Source organism: Cajanus cajan, chromosome 6 (assembly GCF_000230855.2).
Source record: "Cajanus cajan strain Asha chromosome 6, NIPB_CcT2T_4, whole genome shotgun sequence".
Lineage (NCBI taxonomy): Eukaryota > Viridiplantae > Streptophyta > Magnoliopsida > Fabales > Fabaceae > Cajanus > Cajanus cajan.
This window is the reverse complement of record NC_138522.1, coordinates 56,714,158-56,734,984: the sequence shown is the minus strand read 5'-3', so window position 1 is coordinate 56,734,984 and position 20,827 is coordinate 56,714,158. Positions and strand designations below refer to the sequence as shown.

Sequence of the window (20,827 nt, the reverse complement as noted above, 5' to 3'; positions counted from 1 at the left end):
ATCTCAAACAAATTTAGTCGGGTTCAACAATGTAAATAGTAGCATTAAAAATAAACTGTCCCCTTTAAACTATTACTTATAGTCTAAAAGTATAGATGTTTAAGGATATGAACACAAATATTTAATGAGTATAAAATATTAATACGCTAAGTTTAAAATAGCCGTATTTAACATAAGATGTTAAAAAAGCTTGTTGTTTGTTGAAATACTTTTTAAGTAGGTTGTAATTGTAGTATTCCTCCTAAAGATCAGATCTTGTTATTTTAAATGATAGAATATGTTAAGAAAAAAAATTAAAGAGACTTGAAGTTTGTAAAACATCAATAAATTTTGAAATAAAAAGAAACATCAATAATTTTGGATCAAAATAAGTATCAAATAAAAAGTAGAATTAACTTAAGCATCTAGAACAAAAAATTATGTTTGAAGGGTTATTTCTTGGTCAAAATTTTCCATATAATAATACTATCACCATACTTCAGCGTAACTTTATTATTGATAATTGAATATAACAAATTTGATTTTGTGGTCTTGGCATGTAATTTTCCCTTCTGGATCTCAGTCTTTCTACACATAATAGCACTTGAAAGTGACCCAATTATACTTGGTGAGGCGTGAAACGCGTGGATTCTTTTAGAAAGACAAGACATTATTCAATCGTAATTCCTTTTCTTGCAAGGTAGAGTATTGAAATTTGAAAGATTTTAATAAAAGGAAATTATTGATATAGATAACTTTGGATTATTCCTTGCCCTTCTTCTTCCATGTTGCACTCATAAGATATAAAAATATAACGCATGTACGTTTCAAAATGACATATGCGCTAGCTCCACATGATATCGACTACTAGATATTTTGGTACAATTAAATATTAATTGCTAGATTTGGAAACCTGTAAAAATTAGAGATCCCAACTTGGACAAGAAATGGATAACAGGTACTTTATTTAATCCATATGTTTCCTGTTTCGGTGCCAAAGGATCCACTTTTCATTATCACAAGTTATTTATTTATTTATTATTATTATTATTAACAGCTTATTATTATTAATAATAATAGCTTTATTACAACTAATAACTACTGAGAAACTTAATTATCTTCAATAGAAACTAAATTATTTTTAATAAAATCTTCTCATTCAATTATTTTTTCAATATCAATACTTAAAATTTTTATTTAAATTTTTTTAAATCGGTACTACTCAAATTAATAACTTGTGTATACTTTCATTATCACAAGTATATATCATAACTCTGCCGAAAACCCAGATCTAGCTTATGAGGGACATATTTGTATAATGCAAAGACTTTTTTGTTTTGGGTACAGAAACCCTTTGAAATACATGAATGATAACTATTTGGCACGTCATTGCAAAAATCTGACTCCCCAGACATCATAAGGGGTGTCAGATTTTGTCTAAGCACGTATACCATGAAATCAACAAATGTGAATGAATTACTAGGAAATCCTCAATTTCCTAAAAGTACACCGAAGGGATCCAGATTGAGTGAGGCTAGTGACATGGATGCTTTTGCAAAGAGCTTGTGTGGATGGAGTTGGGAGGAGAACAAATTGTTTGAGCTAGCTTTGGCAGTGGTAGATGAGCAACACCCTGAACGGTGGGAGGTGGTTGCAGCCCTTGTTGGAGGAGAAAAAAGTGCTGGAGATGTTCAAGAACATTATGTGATCCTTTTGGAGGATTTACACGTTATAGAATCTGGAAAACTTGACCATAAACTAGGAGAAGTTGTCCTTGTTGAGTGTAAGGAGTCCCTGTGCTTATCTCACAATGATACAAGCATCTAGTAACTCCCTTGTATTTGGTGGAACGTTTTTAGAATGGTATTGAAAGCCAATAAGCCACGAGAAGCATGAAATATTTACTAGGAACTTGCTCGGGGTCATGTTATTGTTAATCAAGCTGCTTGTTGTAATATGTTGATTTCAGCTTGGTCATTCAATTGGAAATAATATGATGTGTGGTTACAGAAGGCATCAGTGAAGCAACTTGGCTCATGGTAATTCATTTTTGCTTTTTTTTTTTTTTTCCTCTCTCTCTCTCTCTCTCTTCGTTCTTTTCTGTTTGGTTGAGTAGAAGTTTCACGCCAAAACCTTGTTCTTTTTTTGGGGGCGCACTTGATTTTGTGTTCAAATTTCAACATGTAGCTATACAGATTTCGTTTTGTAGCTGATATTTTTAGTTCATTATTTTTATTAGGCAACCCAACCGGGTTAATTCTTAATGAATTCTCCCCCATTTCATGGTTGCATTCAATAAGTCCAAGTCCCTTACTATTAAGCTGTTAGCTATTCTCTCGATGATTGATTCATGCCAGAACACAAGAGGTTCTGCGAGAGAATCAGATCAATTTTAAATTGCAACCAAATCGACTAATGGCATCGATGAAGAATTCAAACAACATGGATAAAGCTATTGAGAAAGGGTCAGCATACAAGCTTTAAATTAAGACACAATTAGTAAAAACTTTAACTCGTAGCACGTCAAATCGTCAATTCAAATGAGCTTATTTAGTGTGTGATAGAAAGTAGATACATTATTGCTATTTTTCACCCTTTTACTATTTTCTAGCATTTGAAGTTTTTGACATATGATGGCCAAGGGGCTAAAAGCCTAAAAGAAATGCCTGACTTCAGTGCCCACCTTCATATACAGAAATGCATGAGCTTTGGAATTTAGATTGCCACGTGACTTGAAATTCTCTCCATCGTACTTCTTTACTTCAAAAAATGGCAGATGAGTTATACTTATACTACAATTGGCCCGAACATGTAATAATCTTGCAGCAAACTTTGGTTGATAATTTTTTTTCACACTGTTGTCTTAAAGCTAAAAGATCTCAACGTTGAATTACCCCGCTCAACATGCTTCTTCTGATCTGCTGATTGAAGCGTGGCAAAATCTGTATCCTGTCTATAATAAAAAAATGTATATATATTATATGATTATGGTCCTGCTTGTGGAACGAGTTTCACATAATGAAAGCAGTTAGTGACCTTAAAAAAATTGAATTTAACAGACATAAAAATAATCACAGCCGAACAAATGTGTATGAAAACTGAGAGAATGGTGCATGATTAAATTAATAGAGCAGTAGCAATCAGAGGCGATCTAATAGAAGTGTTGCATGATTTATAAAACATTGCATCACACTCATCAGAACCCTTTAACAAATTAGAATACAGATATTGAAGCACATTCCATAAATAATAATAAGAGTTAGAGTAGGAAAGAGACAGAGCCAGGGAAGAGGCAGTGCATGAGTGTAGCCACAACAGATCTCTCCCTCCTCTCATTCTCACTTCATTATTTTTCTGTTGATAGATCCATTCGTGCTCTGCCTGTTCCCAGCCTTTGTCCTGTCTCTTGCTGTTAACTCTATCACCCTTTGGATGGATTAACTTGCCTCAATATCCTTATCAACATCATTAACCACCTGTTTCAAACTACAAACTAACAAGGTTCCCTCAATTCTCAAATATTACCCTCACAAAACTGGGCTTTCAGATTACTCTTGAGCATAGATGATACAATCCATCTCGCTATATATAGAATAATAATAGTAGTAATTATAATAATAATTGTACCACAAAGGGGAATGAATGGTTTATAGTACAAGCATGTACTATCAAATTTCAGTTCAACGCTGCCCTGTACTACTACTTAATGTTATTGGTACTACACTATTACATTAACACCATTTCAAAGTGAAAAAGAAACTTCATGGAGACCTCGTGTGTACTACTACCTTTCACCTCCTGCTACTCAAAGATCCAAATTCCCTTTTCTTCTTGGGGGAGATGCTAGGTTGCCAATCATAAAGTAAAATAAATTCATTCAAAAATTTGAAGGAATAAAAATTCCTAATCCTTTGGTTCCTACATCTGTTTTGGATTTTGGAAATAAATTGACTAATTTGCGGTTTGGTCTCACTATTTCTGTGAATATGCAATTTTGATACTTCTAAAAAAAATTTATATTTGATTTTTCTATTTTAAAATAAAAAAATTTAATCTTTATCATTTTTTAAATATATAATTTTAATTCTCTCATCAAATCAATATATACTAATCATTAAGTTTTAACATTTATTCATACGATGTAAAATTTAATAATATGATATTTTGAGATAAAAAAATTTTAAAAAAAAATCATGCAAATAAGATTTATTAATGAAATAAATATCAACCACTCCTTAAAATATATACAAACAAATTTTTTTATGTTATTTTTTTTAGTTTTATATCTCACATCACTAAATATCACATTATTTAATTAGTAATATGTTATTGAGTATTGTCAAAATTTAACAATTAACAAATATAAATTAGCAAAAGAACTAAAATTCAATATTTTTTAAATAAAGAGGCTAAATATTTATATTTTAAAATAAAAGATTCAAAAATTACATATTGAAAAAAATAAAATAAAAATGCAATTTAGTCGACTAAATTAAAACAAATTTTGGTTGTTGTGGAAAAATGGTGAAGTAATTCCTAATTTGAGGGGCAAAAGATCAAAAGAATGGAGGGAATGGGATATAATGACAATGGATCTAATCATGTGACGCTGAAAGAAACGGTTCTCTTTCAGGAGAAGTACAGCTATATCACCAACCAAATGTTACTGCAATTTCACCAAAAAAAAATTACCTAACATGATTCGTTGTTCCACTTTTCCTATGATTACCCTAGACGTGATGGCACCGCAATTATAGAAATATCCTTAGTCAAGATAACAGGTAATTAATCGTCATATATTTATTTATATACACACCTGTCAGTTCCACTATAAGTACTCGTGATTCAATTTTTCATGTTTATGGTCATTGCATGGTTAGACTCATAATGAATATCATTACCTTATTCGTAGTAAATATCATTAACTTTGGCATCCCATATAATATAAAGGTAGATTGATGATGAATTGGATCGTGGTGTATAACCTTGCAAAAGGAAAAGCTAGTATGGTATATATACCAAGCTAATACGTGGTGTACTGGAAGGAGTATGGTCTATTTGCCTTATCATGGGACAAAGGGTGGTGACAGATCCATGTATGCAATTCAATTATGGAGAAAGAACTTGAGAATCTTGGACTAGAACCACATGGGTAAATCTCTTTCTCAAATCTCAATGGAATGCTTTTCCTGGTCAGAGTATCTTTGTACACAATTTCGTATCTTGTAAACCTAACAAGCCTTGGACCAAACCTATTTGGGTATTGACTATTGAGGATAACATTTACTTACACACAAGTTAGGTAAGAAACACATGTTGGTGGGTCCTTCCCGCTTCCCAAAATTTGCATCAATACAATCAAAAACGATTCTGTAGTGCTCAGGTATTGCATAACAGGAGTCCGTGAGGAGTGGAACTAGTGAACCTCAACGTGTTTCCCTTCATGCTCAAAGGGACTAACCAATCACATCTCCACAAAATAAAATTTTTAAATAAACATTAAACCATCTCTCCATTCCCCCACTTTCATTTTCTTTCACTCATAAAACTTATCTCTTCTCTAAATAGTTATCAAACAAATAAAATTAAAATAATATTACATATACAACAAAAATTATATAACAACTCCATCACTTTTAAATTTATCTCTCTTTATCATTAATAATATATCTCTACATAATAAATGAAGTAATAAAGAGAGATAGACACAAAAGTAATATTATAGTTATACTATTTATATTATAATTTTTTGTTATATGTGTAACATTACTCATAAAATTATGAAAAATAATAACCAATGTTTTAATGCCTATAGACACTCGATAAGAAATCAAGAGTAGAATATTTTTGTTAAATAATGTATTTGCATATTCTTGAATATAAGTTTATTGTAGTTTTCAATAAAAACTTATATATTGATTCCTTGACTAATGTTCTGAGAATACTAGCAAAGTCAATTCTGAGGATGGTTAGGAGGGAACGGTTTTCCTAAAACCATGATTAAGAAGGATCTAAAAATAATTTATACAACTTTAATTTAAAGAAAAAATTAATATATATTTTTTTTATAATGATACTTCAATTTTACTTTTTTTAAGATCAATTCTCAAATTTTAATTTATCAAAAGTAAAATTAATGAAATTTCAATTTATAAAAAAATCAATTTATAAATGAACAGGTACAAAATTTGTTGAAACTTGGTGCCAAAATTTGTAAATTTATATACTTAATATCTTTTTGTACAATGAATATGTGACATTATTCTTGTTGGATCGAGCGCTTACCACTAGGCCAAAAGCTATTGTTGATAGTCAGGGCGCAACTCTTTTTACTTAAGAGCGCAGCAACCCAAGCGTCATGATTCGACAGTGACTTAGCCCACCTAACCTCTACCACGGGACAATTGATGCAATCCGCAACAATTCTTAAGAAAAAAAATATGTAATATTACATCCATGATTATATATCAATTTTCACATAATTTCAACTTTTACAAACATGTTATCTAACAATAAATAAATAAATATATATATATATATATATATTGAATATTATATATTAAATTAAAGTGATGTCATAAACTATCAAATAATTTTAAAATTATATGAAATTTTATATAATTAATCTAATTAATAAAAACATCAGACACATTAGTTATATTGATTAAATTTATATTTTAAAAAAATATTAGAAGTATAATTCCATACATCGATAATATAAAAAGAAAACTTATAATGTTAACAAATCAAAAATCATGTTAATCATGACTTTAAAAAATAGGTTAAATATCTTTTTAATCCTGTATTATATTTATCTTTTTCTTTTGGGACTTAAAAATTTTTTGTTTAACTTTTGGTCTATGTAAATTTTATTTTATCCTTAGTCTTATTTTTTTGTTTAACTTGATGTTTGACATATGCATTAATAAAGAAAAAGTAACTCCAGGGACAAGAACAAAAACAAAAATTATAAGAACCAAAAGTTAAACAAATATTTTTAGGGACAAAAAGTGAAAAACATGCATATTACAGGGAGAGAAAAAATTAAGAAGAAAAAACGAAGTGGGGAAAAAAACTATCATAAATGACAACCTTTTTAAGGAAATAAAAAGAAAATATTTCATTTTGAACAATGTATAAAATCCTTTACATTATAAGTGTATTTAAATTAAACTCAAGTAATTTTTTGACATAATATTTAAGATAAAGCATTTTTACAAAAATTTTTTTTTTACATATATTAGGTTTGTTTGATTGAACTTAAAAACATATTTTTATATAAAAATAATAATAATTCTTTGAAAAACATGTAGTAGTTGTTTCTTAAAAAAAAGCTTATTTTAAAAAAAAAATAGATAAACACGTTAAAAAAAAACTTATTTTATGAAGAAAAAAAACATTTGTTTGAGAAAAAATTTTAAACAACAAAACCCATTATCAATTATGTTTTCCTTAAAATCCTGAAATTTGGTGTCAATTTTGTTTACTTAAAATCTCCTGGCTCTTCCTTTTCTTGCTCTGTTGCGCAGTAGTTAACATGCTTCCTAATTGTCAAGTGTGTTTTATTTATACGATAAAGCAAAACGAATTCATTTACAATAAAAGAAGAAATGCTTTGCGTTAATAGATTGCTGTTGCGGACGCCATGTTCCAGCCCCCGCAACATGTGTACCGTTACATCGGCAGAGCTCAATTACATGATCAACACTTACATGCAAGACGACAACATAAGTCATGCCCGCAAACTGTTTGATGAAAACCCCTCGTCCCGCAACCTCGTTTCCTGGAACATGATGATGTATGCCTACGCCAAACATCATCAAATTCAACATGCCCACGACCTGTTCGATCAAATGCCCCTTAAAGACGTAGTTTCCTGGAATACCATGCTCTCTGGTTTTCACAGAACCTCGAACTCTGATGGGTTGTACCACTGTTTCTTGCAAATGGGAAGAGCTGGTGTGCCCCCTGATGACTATACCATTTCCACATTCCTCAGAGCAGTTATAAGTACTGAGTTGGATGTTTTGATCCCCCAGGTTCATGCTCGAGCACTGCATTTGGGACTTAACTTAAGTGTGTTTGTTGGGTCTTCGTTGATCAAAGCTTATGCGAGTTTAAGAGAGGAGGAGGTTTTTAAGCGAGTGTTTGATGATATATTGGCAAAAAATGTCACATCTTGGAACGCTTTGGTTTCTGGTTATATGGAAGTGGGAAGTATGGGTGATGCACAAACAACCTTTGATATGATGCCACAGAGAAACATAATTTCATGGACTACTTTGGTTAATGGTTATATCAGGAACAATAGGATAAACAAAGCAAGGTCTGTTTTTGACAAAATGAGTGAGAGGAATGTGGTGTCTTGGACAGTAATGATTAGTGGGTATGTGAAAAGTAAGAGATTTATGGATGCTTTGAAGCTTTTTGTTCTGATGTTCAAGTCGGGAACTCGTCCCAATCATTTCACCTTTTCAAGTTTGTTGGACGCATGTGCTGGTTGTTCCTCTCTTTTAACGGGAATGCAGTTGCACCTCTGTGTTATCAAGTCTGGCATGGCGGAGAATGTCATCTCATTGACCTCGCTTGTGGATATGTATGCAAAATGTGGGGATACGGATGCTGCATTTCGTGTTTTTGAGTCCATTCTGAATAAGAATCTGGTGTCTTGGAATTCAATAATTGGCGGGTATGCCAGACATGGGCTAGCTACCCGAGCACTAGAGGAGTTTGATAGGATGAAAAAAGCTGGTTTTACACCAGATGAAGTCACTTTTTTAAATGTGTTGTCAGCATGTGTGCATGCAGGTCTTGTTGAAGAAGGTGAAAAGCACTTCACTTCTATGCTGACCGAGTATGGAATCCAGACAGAGATGGAGCACTATACTTGCATGGTGGACCTGTATGGAAAAGCAGGGCAATTTGATAAAGCAGAAAATTTGATCAAGAATTTGCCATTTGAGCCTGACGTGGTGTTGTGGGGTGCGTTGCTTGCAGCTTGTGGCCTGCATTCAAATTTACAACTTGGAGAGTATGCTGCAGAGAGAATCCGCAAACTGGAGAGCAATAATCCTATTTCTTACTCCATGCTTTCAAAAATCCAAGGCGAGAAAGGAATATGGAGCAGTGTAATTGAATTGAGGAATATGATGGAGGAGAGAAAAGTCAAAAAGCAGAAGGCAATTAGCTGGGTCGAGTAAGCTCTATCTGTAAACTCGACCGAGTGATAAAGATTACGTGCATTGTGCATAGTGCAATTTAATAGAAAATGTGTTGCCCAGAAGAAAAATCCTCACTCCTCATTCTTTTGTGGCTCTTTCTACCCAAATGAATTCCCACGGTATATTAGAGCCCAAGGGACGTGGGAGTCTCTAACATCCTCGAGCCAGTGGCAAGGGAAAATGCCAGATGAACTGTCAATCACTCATATCCCTTGGCTTCTGGTGAATCAAATGCCCATTTTATTGAAGATTTATGAAGTATGTACTGTTGTTAAAACGAGCTGGGTTAAAATGTTCGAGTGAGCTTTTTCCAACTCTAGAATTTTCAAATGCAAAGTTACAATTGGAGGGCAATAAAAGCATTGGCAGTGCTTTGTGGTGGTATGGTTAGTCATGGTTACTCTAAAATATTGAAAATCCTAAGAGATACGAGGGAAAGAACATCATTGGATTGCAAATATGATGTAGACATTGTATGCTGGTATTTAGCTTTTGTTAATTTCTTGTATTTTATGGGTAATGAACATCAGTTAGCTTAGGTTATATGTTTATTTGCATAGTTCGAAAACAGGAAGGATGTAATTTGGAGAAGAATAAAAAGGTAGAATGAATACCGTATATTAATATTCACTGGTTCTTACGTTTTATCATAAGAATGGACTATGCAAATTACATCTGAGGATAAATTTGAAAAAAAATAGCTTATAGTATGTTTTTATGGCACCCCCCTAAGAAGCCTTGCCTAATAATTCCAAACTAGTTTTTCAATTCGATACTTTGACCTTGTTAGAGTGACGTCGAAGTTACTGAGAGTCCACTCTGCTACTTCATCTTGTGAGCTAACAAATATCTCAGTTCCGGTATCAATGGAAGTCCATATTCTTTTAGCAGGAGGAGTGCCAGGGTCCTGCACCAAGAAATTCAAATATTTTACGAGACACGTAATCTGCCATGAGACTCCAACAGTAAATAGAAATTCAATCACTGACCTGATAGAAGTAGAGTCTACTGGACAGTCCACCAACATCAAGTTCCCAAGTCCTTGGATCCCCAACCCAACCATCTCCTTTTTTGGTGGGATAGCCATAAGCACCCCATATTGGGTGAGGTAGTAACTGAACTATCTCTTGTGCCTGAGGATTGCTGGAAGGATCACAAGTGCTTACAGGTTGCTCCACGTGTTTAGCATTGCCTGGAGCACAGTAATAGTGATAAGCCGAGTAGGGGAAATTGGCAGTGTCATTTCTATAAATTTTCCTGTTATCTGGAGTGATATGAAATGGCGGGCAGTTCCTCAAACCTGTAGGGCTGCACCAAGCTGGTGTTTCAGGATTAATGATCATCTCACTATATCTAGTGACATCAGTTAGGACGTCTCCATCACAAGGAGCACCATTGTTCTTCCAGCAGCTACCCATGTCTAAAAGGTAGAACTGGCTCTGAGGTCCTCCCCCATTTTTGACATCTAAGCTCAACCTGACTCTAAAATTTGGCGACTCTGGAAGCTGAATCATGAACCCAAATGGTTAATTGCGAACAATCAAACCAGATACATTGAAAGGAAATAGATTAGCTTACCAATTTTATAACTACATAAACAAAATTTAGAGTTTGAAATGTTCATTATGAAGGAAACTGTGGACAAATTAAGCCTCAACTTACGGTTTTAAGCATTCCCCTTGTGTCGTAATGGTAACCTCCAGAAAATCCTCTGGTTGCATCAGCTCTCAGGTACAGCATCAACCATGGGTATTTCTTTGAAGTCTTGAGCTTATGTTTGAACACCCAACTTCCCTCATCAACTTTCTTCTCCCAAACTACCTCATAGTAAGAATGATCAGCTTTTTCACCCTCACAATCAGAATCCAAATCATAAGTACCATAGAATCTTCCATGCAGAGTGGAATTTTTGAGCTGTGTCTGTTGATGACACAAAATGGGTTGGTTCATGCACCCCTCTCCAAAGCAGGGAAACTTGCCTGGACTAAAAGGAGGCACCTTTTTCCCGTCCTGGGGGCATAAACCAGAACTTGTGTCATAGTTGCCATTTTTTAGCATTATCATCCAGAATTGCCAAGGCTTTCGGGTGTCTTCAACTTGACATAAAGATCCCAGATACAATTCCTTTTGAACTGCATAAAGGTCAGTATTATTGATATCTCCTGGTCCAAGACCAGGAAATGGTTTTCCCACCCCAAGTTTGTTATCAGCTTCTGTGACCTTGTGTTTCAGTGAACCTGAACCTGAACCTGTGCATCATATTCATACAACAAAACAGAAATCATTATGTTAAAAGAACAAAAATGTCTCGCGGAAGCACATCCTACACAGATTAATTTTTAGTTGTCAGTTTTTGTACACCGCATGTCTATGAACAAAAAAAAAAAAAGAACCTAAAACGTTTATTGGTGTTCTAAAATTGTTTGTGTAATTTGATTTGGCCTACTTGAAAGATCAAAACAATCAGCAGCTCTTGGGCTACCCATGAGAGGAGCTTCTTGACCAACTTCATTGCAAAAATTCCATGCTTCAAAGGCCACCCTCAGTCCATTTCTCTGCATTCCTGGGTCTCCTACTGCAGAAACATGACTTGTGACTGCGGTGACGACGCTTGACACGAACACAAACACAAACAAAGTACGTAACTGCTCATCTATTTTCATTCCCATTCCCAGGGATTCCCTGCCTCAGTGGCCCAGCAAACTAGATATATCTTTGAACGTTTATGTTTGTAATGGAGTAAAATTGAAAAGTCATACCAAGTATATATGTATTGATAAATATTAATTTGCATGCTATGTACATTTGAATGCAAGTTGGTGGATATATTGAATATTTACTTTTCTCAATTAGATTCATTTCACTTGACTATATAAATGAATTTGATTAATAATAGTTAATGTATTGAATATATCTAGTTTTAAATTTTATTTAATAAAAGATATATTAATTATCATTAAATTTTGACTTTTGTGAATGAAAAATAAAATTCAAACTGAAAAAGGATATCTACTTACTTAATATCTATTAAACTCTCGAAGAAGATTAGTCTTTATTTAATGAGGAGAAACTCCTTGATAATGAAAAATAAATAAATAGCTTTTTCTATTATAATGTGATTTTTAATAGCTTTTTCTTTATTTTCTATTTAATATTTATCAGTTTTATTTAATTTCCAACAAAATGTATCCATAAAAAATTGACTAAATTGTACTTTTAGCTCTTTATCTTATTTTTAAGATTCATTTTAGTTTTTTATCTTTTAAAATGTTCATTTTGGTTCTTTATTTTTTAAAATCATTTTGATATTTTTTCTCTTAAATTTAGGTCAATTTAATCCTTTTAAATCCTTTTTTGTATTGATTCAAGACTTAAAACTTGTCTGATAAAATTCATTTTTATAAAAATTATTAAATGTAATTGAAGTTCAAACCTAAAGTATTATAATCATGGTGAAAGTAAAAAAGTTTAAAAAACTAATTTCATATTATTTTCTAATTGTTCATAAGATATATTTTTCATAAGATTTTCACTATATTTATGACCCCTTTGCAATTGAACGTCAATTACATTTTATAGCTTTCATAGGGTAAATCTAATGATACAAGTGTCACATATTGAATTAGTCAAAAAATGATTCAAAATCATGTTAGAAAATTGAAAATAAACATTATTTTAAAATGACCAATTTGATTCAAATATAAAAAAGAAAGGAATAAAATAAATATTTTAATAAATAAAGAAGCAAAATGAATCTAAAAAATAAGATTAAAGACCAAAATTATAATTTAACCTAAAAAATTCATAGAATTATATAACCAATATTTATTATAATTAAAAATATATATATTAATTGTTGTAATTTTTAAAAATATTTATCAGAATAATTAACACATCAATTGAGTAATATAATTATAAGTTTCACATAATTAATATAAATACTTTTTATTTAGTCAATCATTTAATTAACCAAATCTTAGAAGATAATCATTTAATGAACAGTATTATGAAAAATAAAGTTGTGATAAATAATTTCATATTTATTTAAAATTAACGCATGCATAAAATTTTATTTTAAATACAAATATTCAATGGAATCAACGATCTTACCGTTAATGAAATATATAATCAAATGATGTGATATTAAATTGTTTACACTTTTAGTGTACGTACTGCAATTTGCAATTGATTGATAAATGCATTAAATGTTTCATTAATAATTTTATATTTAGCTAAAAAAATACTTTAGGTTAATAATTTGATTGATAGATTATATTGATAAAATTAATAATTTGATTGATAAATTATATTGATAACATTAATAATTTGATTGATAAATTGTATTGATAACATTAATAATTTGATTGATAAATTATATTGATAAAATTTGATTTGAAATGCAAAAGATTAAAAAAATCAACAATTTTGCTGTATTTATAAATTGAAAAATGTTATTTTATTATCACTAACAAGAAAAATCCTTTGTTTATTGTTTTACTCTAGGAGAAGTAATACAAGCTTTATTGCATGAACTACTATTTGCTCTAAAACCATCCTTTGGGGACCAATTCTACAATCTTATTTGATGATGGATGTCCCAGTCCCAGCGGATTAATTGTGTCACAAATCAAAGGAACTCTCTCACTATTAGTCTCCATAACGTACTCTAGATTACAACAATCACAGCCCTGAAATATAGATCAAGTTAAAACAAAAACCCAAATCATTAATGTACTGTAGTTCCATTTGAGTATATACAATTTGCTAGTTCTCTAAAAAATCTTAATAAATATAGATTATGTTTTACGTAGAAACTGGGTTTAGATCTCCATATCAAATTTTATCATGCCCAGTATATTTTACATAAAAATATATTGAACTGAATTGGGCTCCAGCACACCTAAATATGTAAAAGTTATAGTGTTATACAAAACATTTTTTCTTTGAAAGTACGGCAAAAATGTCAAATAAGAAAATAATCATTTTACCTATTTGTTTGGTGTTTTTCAAGTGCATGCACGTTCTATTTTATTCACTGACACAACAAAAAGGCAAGACCAGATCGTCATTCGTCAATGTTTGTCGTTTGGTGAATTTGCGAAGACCTAATGTATGAAACTGGTTAGACTGGGCCTTCACTATTCAGCCTTGGGCTCTGAGACCCAATAGCTTAGTTTTATAATTTCCTTTGGTTACAAACTTAACTCTAGTTACCATTCTAATTAATTGACTTCTTGTGTTTTGGAATTTGGATAAAAAAAAACATGAGTGACGATTATCAATGATGACGGAACGCAAATAATAATTTATTCTAATTACCATTAATGAAATTTGTGATAAATTTTAAATCTTAAATCCTAAACTTTCATAATAAAAAAAAAAAATCAAGTTATTATTGAACATTTTTTTAAAAAATTTAATCATTCAGAAAGTCGATAAATATTTGATAACAATAATTGTGAAAAGCTCCTCAAGGTATAAGACACTGCAGCTTTTGTCATATAAATAGTCAGCTAAAAAGAGAATGTGTGGGCAGCAACAAACCAAGCTTGGTCTCATCTTGTGGTTCTTGACTATGTGGCTCACTAATCAAGTTGCGAGCTGTCATTGTTATACGTGGGGAAGAGAAAGAATTTGAATGTAAATTTATTAGAAATGAAAATTTTGCATACTTTATTTAATAATTTTTATAATTTTAAGTAATAAAAATATGTTAAAAATTATATTTTACATCTAAACAAAATATAAAGACATCGACAAAATTTAAATTTAAAGTTTGATATACATTAGATTTCATCATTTTACTAACTCTAGTAATTAAAAAAATATATTGTGCTATTTGTTAGAAAATATTAATAGAAAATAATGAAAGAGAATATTATGTTTTATAAATAATCACTGTTCTAAAAGTAAATTTTTAGTGAGTCTTCAATGACAATTTGATAATCGATTTATTTTTCAAGATTTATACTCAAATTTATACACTCGAAGTTAAACACATTAAAGTTTCATGAATAATGTCCAAAACAACATAGAATAACATTAAAATAATTAGTACTTATATGTCATTATCTTCACAATCTCTCATTAATGGCAGATAAGTAAAAGAAAGATAAAACAAATCATGGATAAGGAAAGGTTATTGTGCTTAAGTATTAATATCCATAGGATTGATTAACACCTTATGTCCAAAAAGTAAATTATTATTGAACTTAATGGATTTAAGATGTGATTCTCACAACACATACTTTTCTTTTAAAAACCTGATTAAAATTTTACACAATATTTTAGACATTTATATGTATATTCACCTTGGATTGCTCATGAGTGTTTTAGAAAGATAGCTAAAGTCTTTCATAGAAAGTAACCTACGTCTTCCCACTCACATAGGTAGATACTTAAAGTACATCTCTATAACCCTAAACTCATATTAAGGGCTATGTATCTATTAACAACTCATGGCTCAACCTCACTTCAAGCATTGGCTCGTGTTACAAGGATAAAAAATGTAATGCATAAGAGTATTCATATGGCTTCCTTTGACCATTAATTGGGTGTCCATCATATTTTTTCCTACTCATGGCTTTAAAAGCATCCCCGTAATATATCAAAGACAATTTTCCTAAGTAATCCTTTTATGAGATACTATAGAATTTTCCTTTACTTATAGATCTACAAGATTTTCTCACCTTTTACATACTTTTGTGATATACTACAATTTTTAATTAAAATTGTGACGCTATGTCTTAGTATCTTCTCTTATTATTATAAGCATTATTAATTACAACAGTTGTAGTTTATTAATCATAGTGAAAGGATACAAGAGATGTAGATCTCCCTATAATAGTATAGTAGTCATTAAGTTTCATTAACTATTATACTTATTCACCTGTACATTCAAGTATTAGAAATTTCAATTTCATTGTAAATCATGTTATACATGTTTGTTTTGTTAATTTCTAAGAAATAATATCACCTCTTAAAGTGAATATATATTTACTTACCTAATATTTTTCTAAACTCCGATATGTATCACAAAAACCTTTTGAAAAGAGTTGAAAAGTCAATAAACTCTAAACTCCAAGTCATAGTGTCTTTACATATTTTTAAAAGACATAATTTTTTTGAGTTAATCACCTATACACTATAAACACATTTACTTTTTACAGTGACATGACACAATTAAAAGATATAATTGATTGCCAATATTAAAAAATTTTATACTAACAATATATAAGTGATTAATTCATTTTTTTTCTTCAATAATCATCATTTAGATTATGAATATACCTGCTCAATCTACTTACGACATATGTAATATCAATTATAAAATAATTTACAAGACACGCAACACTACTGGTTATTTTTGCATATTCAAATTAAGAAATATTGAGTAATGACATTTTATCATTTTTTAAACATATGATGCTCTATCACGTACAACATTAAAACTATTGAATTTTTTTAATAAATTTTTAAATATAATAAGTTTGACTTTAAAAAAAACTATTTTTCATCTTTTCATATTTTAATACCTAAAATCACACAAATTTTTTTCAAGTTTTTCATTTCGTTTTTTATTTTAAAATTTTGATCACAACTTTTAATTAAATGTCTAATAACAACATATCATCATATGTTATCACAATTAAAACTACTATAGTCACACTATTAAAACTAATAACAAATTTCGAGACTTTAACATTTATTATATAGATAACAAATTTTTTTATTGTATAATAGTATAAACAGTAAAAAACCATTTGCAATGCTTACCTATTTATTCTACGTTCAAACATCCACTGAGATTAAGAATAACTTATCATTTTAACCTGTTAGGATGTTAAATAACTTCCACACAATTAAAGGGAGTCAAGGGAAAGATATACTACCTCCCTTGTACAAGTTCCTTTTTATGTTATTATCCGTAAAGATTCTTTTTAATTAACTTTTACACTGATTTTTCTTTATGATATCCATAATTAATTAATAATCATTTTAGAAAAAAATACTAAAGATTAATGAGATAAATTACTTTATCATATTCAAATAAAATTGTCTCTAATAAAATTGTGCGTAATTTATAAAAAAAATGATTAATTTCAAAATATTAAGTATAACTTTTGAAAAATAGTTCAAATTGACAAATTTAATATTATTAATTAAATTAATCAATTTTTTTAAAAATGATCTTTTATATATATAAGGAGGAATGTTGTATACAAGAAATAATATAATGCCTCTGAAATCTGTTCAGAATGATGGGTCTCTTTCTATTCTTCCTCTAGTTCATAACTAGCTCTGTACATATGATTTGCAACCACCTCTAGAATCAGTGTAATTTCTGTACAAAATATTGCTGCAAACAATTCAATTAGTATCCCCGTTTTATAAACATTTGCAGGAATTTGTAAATAAAAAAAAAGTTTTGGCAGCTTCTGCACTGTAACTGTAACAATTGGATTTGCATTGAATCGGTCATAAACAGCCCTCCAAAATATGAGGCAGTGTTATCTTCCCACAGTTAGAGGGGTCAAGCTTCCTGAATTGGTCACAAATTTGCAACACATCTTTTTCCTGTATTTTACCCATCTCTTTCAGCTTGAAGATCACATACTCTGACTTGCTGAAGGGGAAGAGCCATGGCACATGGAAATTTCCAGTAAGAACAGAATCTAACAAAATCAATCCTTTCAAATAATAATCAAACAAATAATGGAAATTTGGGTGTGTAAGTGTAAAAAACCTGATGAAACCAGTGTGGTTGAGATCAGCAGCAAGCAAATCCTGAACGGTAATATCCCTTTGCAAGACATTGTTAGCCATGCGGCGATGCCTTCTATCGATTCTGGCCTCAGCCAAGTAGAGGAAAGCCCTAGCGACCATGAGAGTGGAAAAGAGAAGCCAAACGGCGGCGAACAAGCGACCAGGAAGCGTCTTGAAAGCGGCGTCCCCATAGCCAACCGTGGTGACAGACATAACCGACAAGTAAACAGAGTCAACCCAGTCCAAGCCCTCCACGAAGTACAGCACCAAACTCCCAACCCCAATACACATCACCACAACCCCAAGCGCCAACCCCACCTTCAGCCTTATCCGCATCCTCCCCTTCGCCACGTCCACAATATAACTACGCGCCCTCAAACCACTCATCAGGATCACGTTCTCTTGCAAGTCCAAAACGAAGTTCACCAGCCCACTCAGGAGTATGTCCATGAACCCAAACCCCACCAGCACAAACACGCACGCGAACACCTTCGTCACCGGCGTTAACGGCGCTATGTCGCCGTACCCTATGGTGCACATCGTCACTATGCAGAAGTACAGGGCGTCCACCACGGGGTGGGTCTCCACGCCCGAGAACCTCTCTCTGTTCAACGTGTATATGCCCACTCCCACCGAGAGGTACACGCCCAGCAGACACATCCCTTGTCGGATTATCGAACTGGATCTGGGTTTCGGCTTTTGGGCTGTCCTAGGTTTCAGGTCTCGCATGCTCACCATGGCTGGGGCTGTCTTGCAACGGCTCAGTTTTTTCTTGTTCGGCTGGTGGAAGGGTTGTATCTCCGCGTGGGCGCCGATGTCGTTGAAGGATTTCGAAGATGGGAGGGCCAAATCGCCGCGTTCCATGGCTTGGGGCTCGTTCAGAAATGATGAGATTGGTGTGTGTGTGTGTGTGTGTGATGTTCCTTTAACTTTACTTGCGGAGTTTCGGAATGGTTTAATTTGAGCGAAATGATTGCTGCTTTGCCTCTTTACTCAGCAACCAAACATAGCCTCCACTGGGGGTGGGCCCCACGCCACGTCTGCTGATTGCGACGTTTGATTAGGAGTAATCATTTAACATTTTTCATACCAATCAAACAGGTACTAATGATGTGAGGGAGGAAAAAGAAGAATTATACTATTCTATTGTGGTTGTTTAAGATAAAAGAAGTACCAAACCAATGGGGGGCTCTCTTCTCTATATATTAATCAGATAAACACAACCTGCTAATTGGATTAAGTCCGATTACTATGATTTGGCAAATGACGAGGCTGTCTTATGGCAGCTAAATCAAGAATACCTTTCTCATTTTCCAATATAAACACCACTTTATGCGTGCCTAATTTCTTGTTTCTTGCTAAACATAGGCCCGGGCAAAAACTTCCGGCCGATCCGAAATCGGCCAAATCGACGATCAGATCGGGTGAAGTGGATTAATTCTCAGGTATTTCGGATTTTTTCTGAAGCAAATTTCGGGTTCAAACGGGTTTTAACGGTCGGATTCGGTGTTAGAATTTTCTCATCCGATGCACCCAAATCCGACCGTTCGTCTTCACCGTTTATTTTCTCCGTTTCTTTTACTTCGTCTTCTTTCTTTTTCTTCTTCACTTCGTCTTCTTTCCTCTTCTTCTTCACTCCGTCTTCTTTCTTCTGCTTCTTTCTTCTTCTTCACAATGTCTTCTTTCTTCTTCTTCTTCACTCCGTAAACATCCTCTTTTCTTCAACTTATTCCTGCCATGGCTACCGCCGCTGAGAAGCTCCCTGTTCTGGTTGATGAAGGTGGTGATGTGGAGATCTGAAACTCCGTGATTTCCCCCAAATGAAGCAGTAACGGAGACCGGCAAAGAGTGACGAAGGATGGCGGCACGAGACGCTAGAGGAAGCTTCTCAAACCGATGAATCCATCCGATGAACCCGTAACCCGCACGGATTGAACCCGCTAAAACCCGAGTTCTTCGTCGGTCGGAAATGGCTCCTGATTTTTCTTAATCGGTTTCGGATGATTTTAAGAATTTTGGTCTGAAACCGACCGTGGCCGACCGATGCTCAGGCCTACTAAACAACTCAATCTGCTATCTCGATATAGTTTAACGGATTACTTTTTTTTTTGTTTGTATTTAAGAATTTATGTAACATTCATGTATTCAGATACTAGTTTAAGTCATACATTGAAAGTCTTGTGTAGAGTGAGAGGCTTTAGTTTTAGGAGAAGTTTATGAGGAATTTTTCAAAGAGACACTTATAACTTCTTAATTTTAGAAAAATATTTTTTATGAAAGTCTTTCTCTCTTGTCTTGAGAGAAACTTTTCTTAAAGAAATCAGAGTTTTCTCCTCCGGCCCCCTCCCCCCTTCTTCTACTAGTAATTGATCTATCGTGATTTGAAGTCAAGAGCCAAGAATTACTAAACTATTTAAGGTCAATTTGTCAATACCAAAACTCCATGAAGTCCTTAAACTTTCTAAGGCCCTTGAGTTAGCCAAGGTCCCAAAAATGCCTAAAAAGTACTTGAGTTGTCAAAGGTCGTAGGATTGCCAAAAAAAGTTGAGCTATCTAAAGCACACCAACGAATGAAGAATAAACCTATATGCAGAGTATCATCGAAACTATAGATACTGGGATCCTTTTTATGAACCACCCTGTGTTGTTTATTATATTGAGTTATGAGTTTTTTCCTATATAAAAAAAATTCAAATGTACAAACAGAGGACCTTAAAATGTATACCAAAGAGGAGAGGGTCATTGTGATTTTTCCTATATGAAAAAAAAACTCAAATATATAAACAGAGCACCTTAAAATATATACCTGAGAGGATATGGTCATTGTTTCTAAGTGATTTAAGGAAAGACATGTTTTTACT

At 32.3% G+C, this 20,827-nt stretch overlaps 4 protein-coding genes across 6 annotated transcripts; 2 read left to right on the top strand and 2 right to left on the bottom strand.

Annotated features, from left to right (window-relative positions):
• The first annotated feature begins 1,183 nt into the window (after positions 1 to 1,183).
• Positions 1,184 to 3,244, top strand: LOC114915845 (protein RADIALIS-like 3). Its single transcript, XM_029271124.2, has one exon. The coding sequence runs from the start codon at positions 1,432 to 1,434 to the stop codon at positions 1,804 to 1,806; it is 375 nt and encodes a 124-aa protein (XP_029126957.1). The 5' UTR covers positions 1,184 to 1,431; the 3' UTR covers positions 1,807 to 3,244.
• Positions 3,245 to 7,428: 4,184 nt separating this feature from the next.
• LOC109797628 (pentatricopeptide repeat-containing protein At2g21090) lies at positions 7,429 to 9,830 on the top strand. Its single transcript, XM_020357730.3, has one exon. The coding sequence runs from the start codon at positions 7,590 to 7,592 to the stop codon at positions 9,177 to 9,179; it is 1,590 nt and encodes a 529-aa protein (XP_020213319.1). The 5' UTR covers positions 7,429 to 7,589; the 3' UTR covers positions 9,180 to 9,830.
• LOC109797629 (uncharacterized) lies at positions 9,801 to 11,948 on the bottom strand. Of its 2 annotated transcripts, XM_020357732.3 has the most exons (5): positions 11,647 to 11,948; positions 10,863 to 11,449; positions 10,501 to 10,705; positions 10,190 to 10,392; positions 9,801 to 10,107 (listed from the first exon to the last, which is right to left on the bottom strand). In XM_020357732.3, exons 1-5 carry the CDS (start codon positions 11,867 to 11,869, stop codon positions 9,943 to 9,945), a joined length of 1,383 nt encoding a protein of 460 aa, XP_020213321.1. In that variant the 5' UTR covers positions 11,870 to 11,948; the 3' UTR covers positions 9,801 to 9,942. The 2 variants fall into 2 exon arrangements, with proteins under 2 accessions (XP_020213321.1, XP_020213320.1); XM_020357731.3 differs by having other exon boundaries at positions 10,190 to 10,705.
• A 5,502-nt stretch (positions 11,949 to 17,450) lies between these two features.
• KCO5 (Ca2+ activated outward rectifying K+ channel 5) lies at positions 17,451 to 19,069 on the bottom strand. Of its 2 annotated transcripts, none has more exons than XM_029271123.2 (2): positions 17,947 to 19,069; positions 17,451 to 17,875 (listed from the first exon to the last, which is right to left on the bottom strand). In XM_029271123.2, exons 1-2 carry the CDS (start codon positions 18,828 to 18,830, stop codon positions 17,785 to 17,787), a joined length of 975 nt encoding a protein of 324 aa, XP_029126956.1. In that variant the 5' UTR covers positions 18,831 to 19,069; the 3' UTR covers positions 17,451 to 17,784. The 2 variants fall into 2 exon arrangements, with proteins under 2 accessions (XP_029126956.1, XP_020212784.1); XM_020357195.3 differs by having other exon boundaries at positions 17,451 to 17,826; positions 17,947 to 18,944.
• Between the last annotated feature and the right edge of the window lie 1,758 nt (positions 19,070 to 20,827).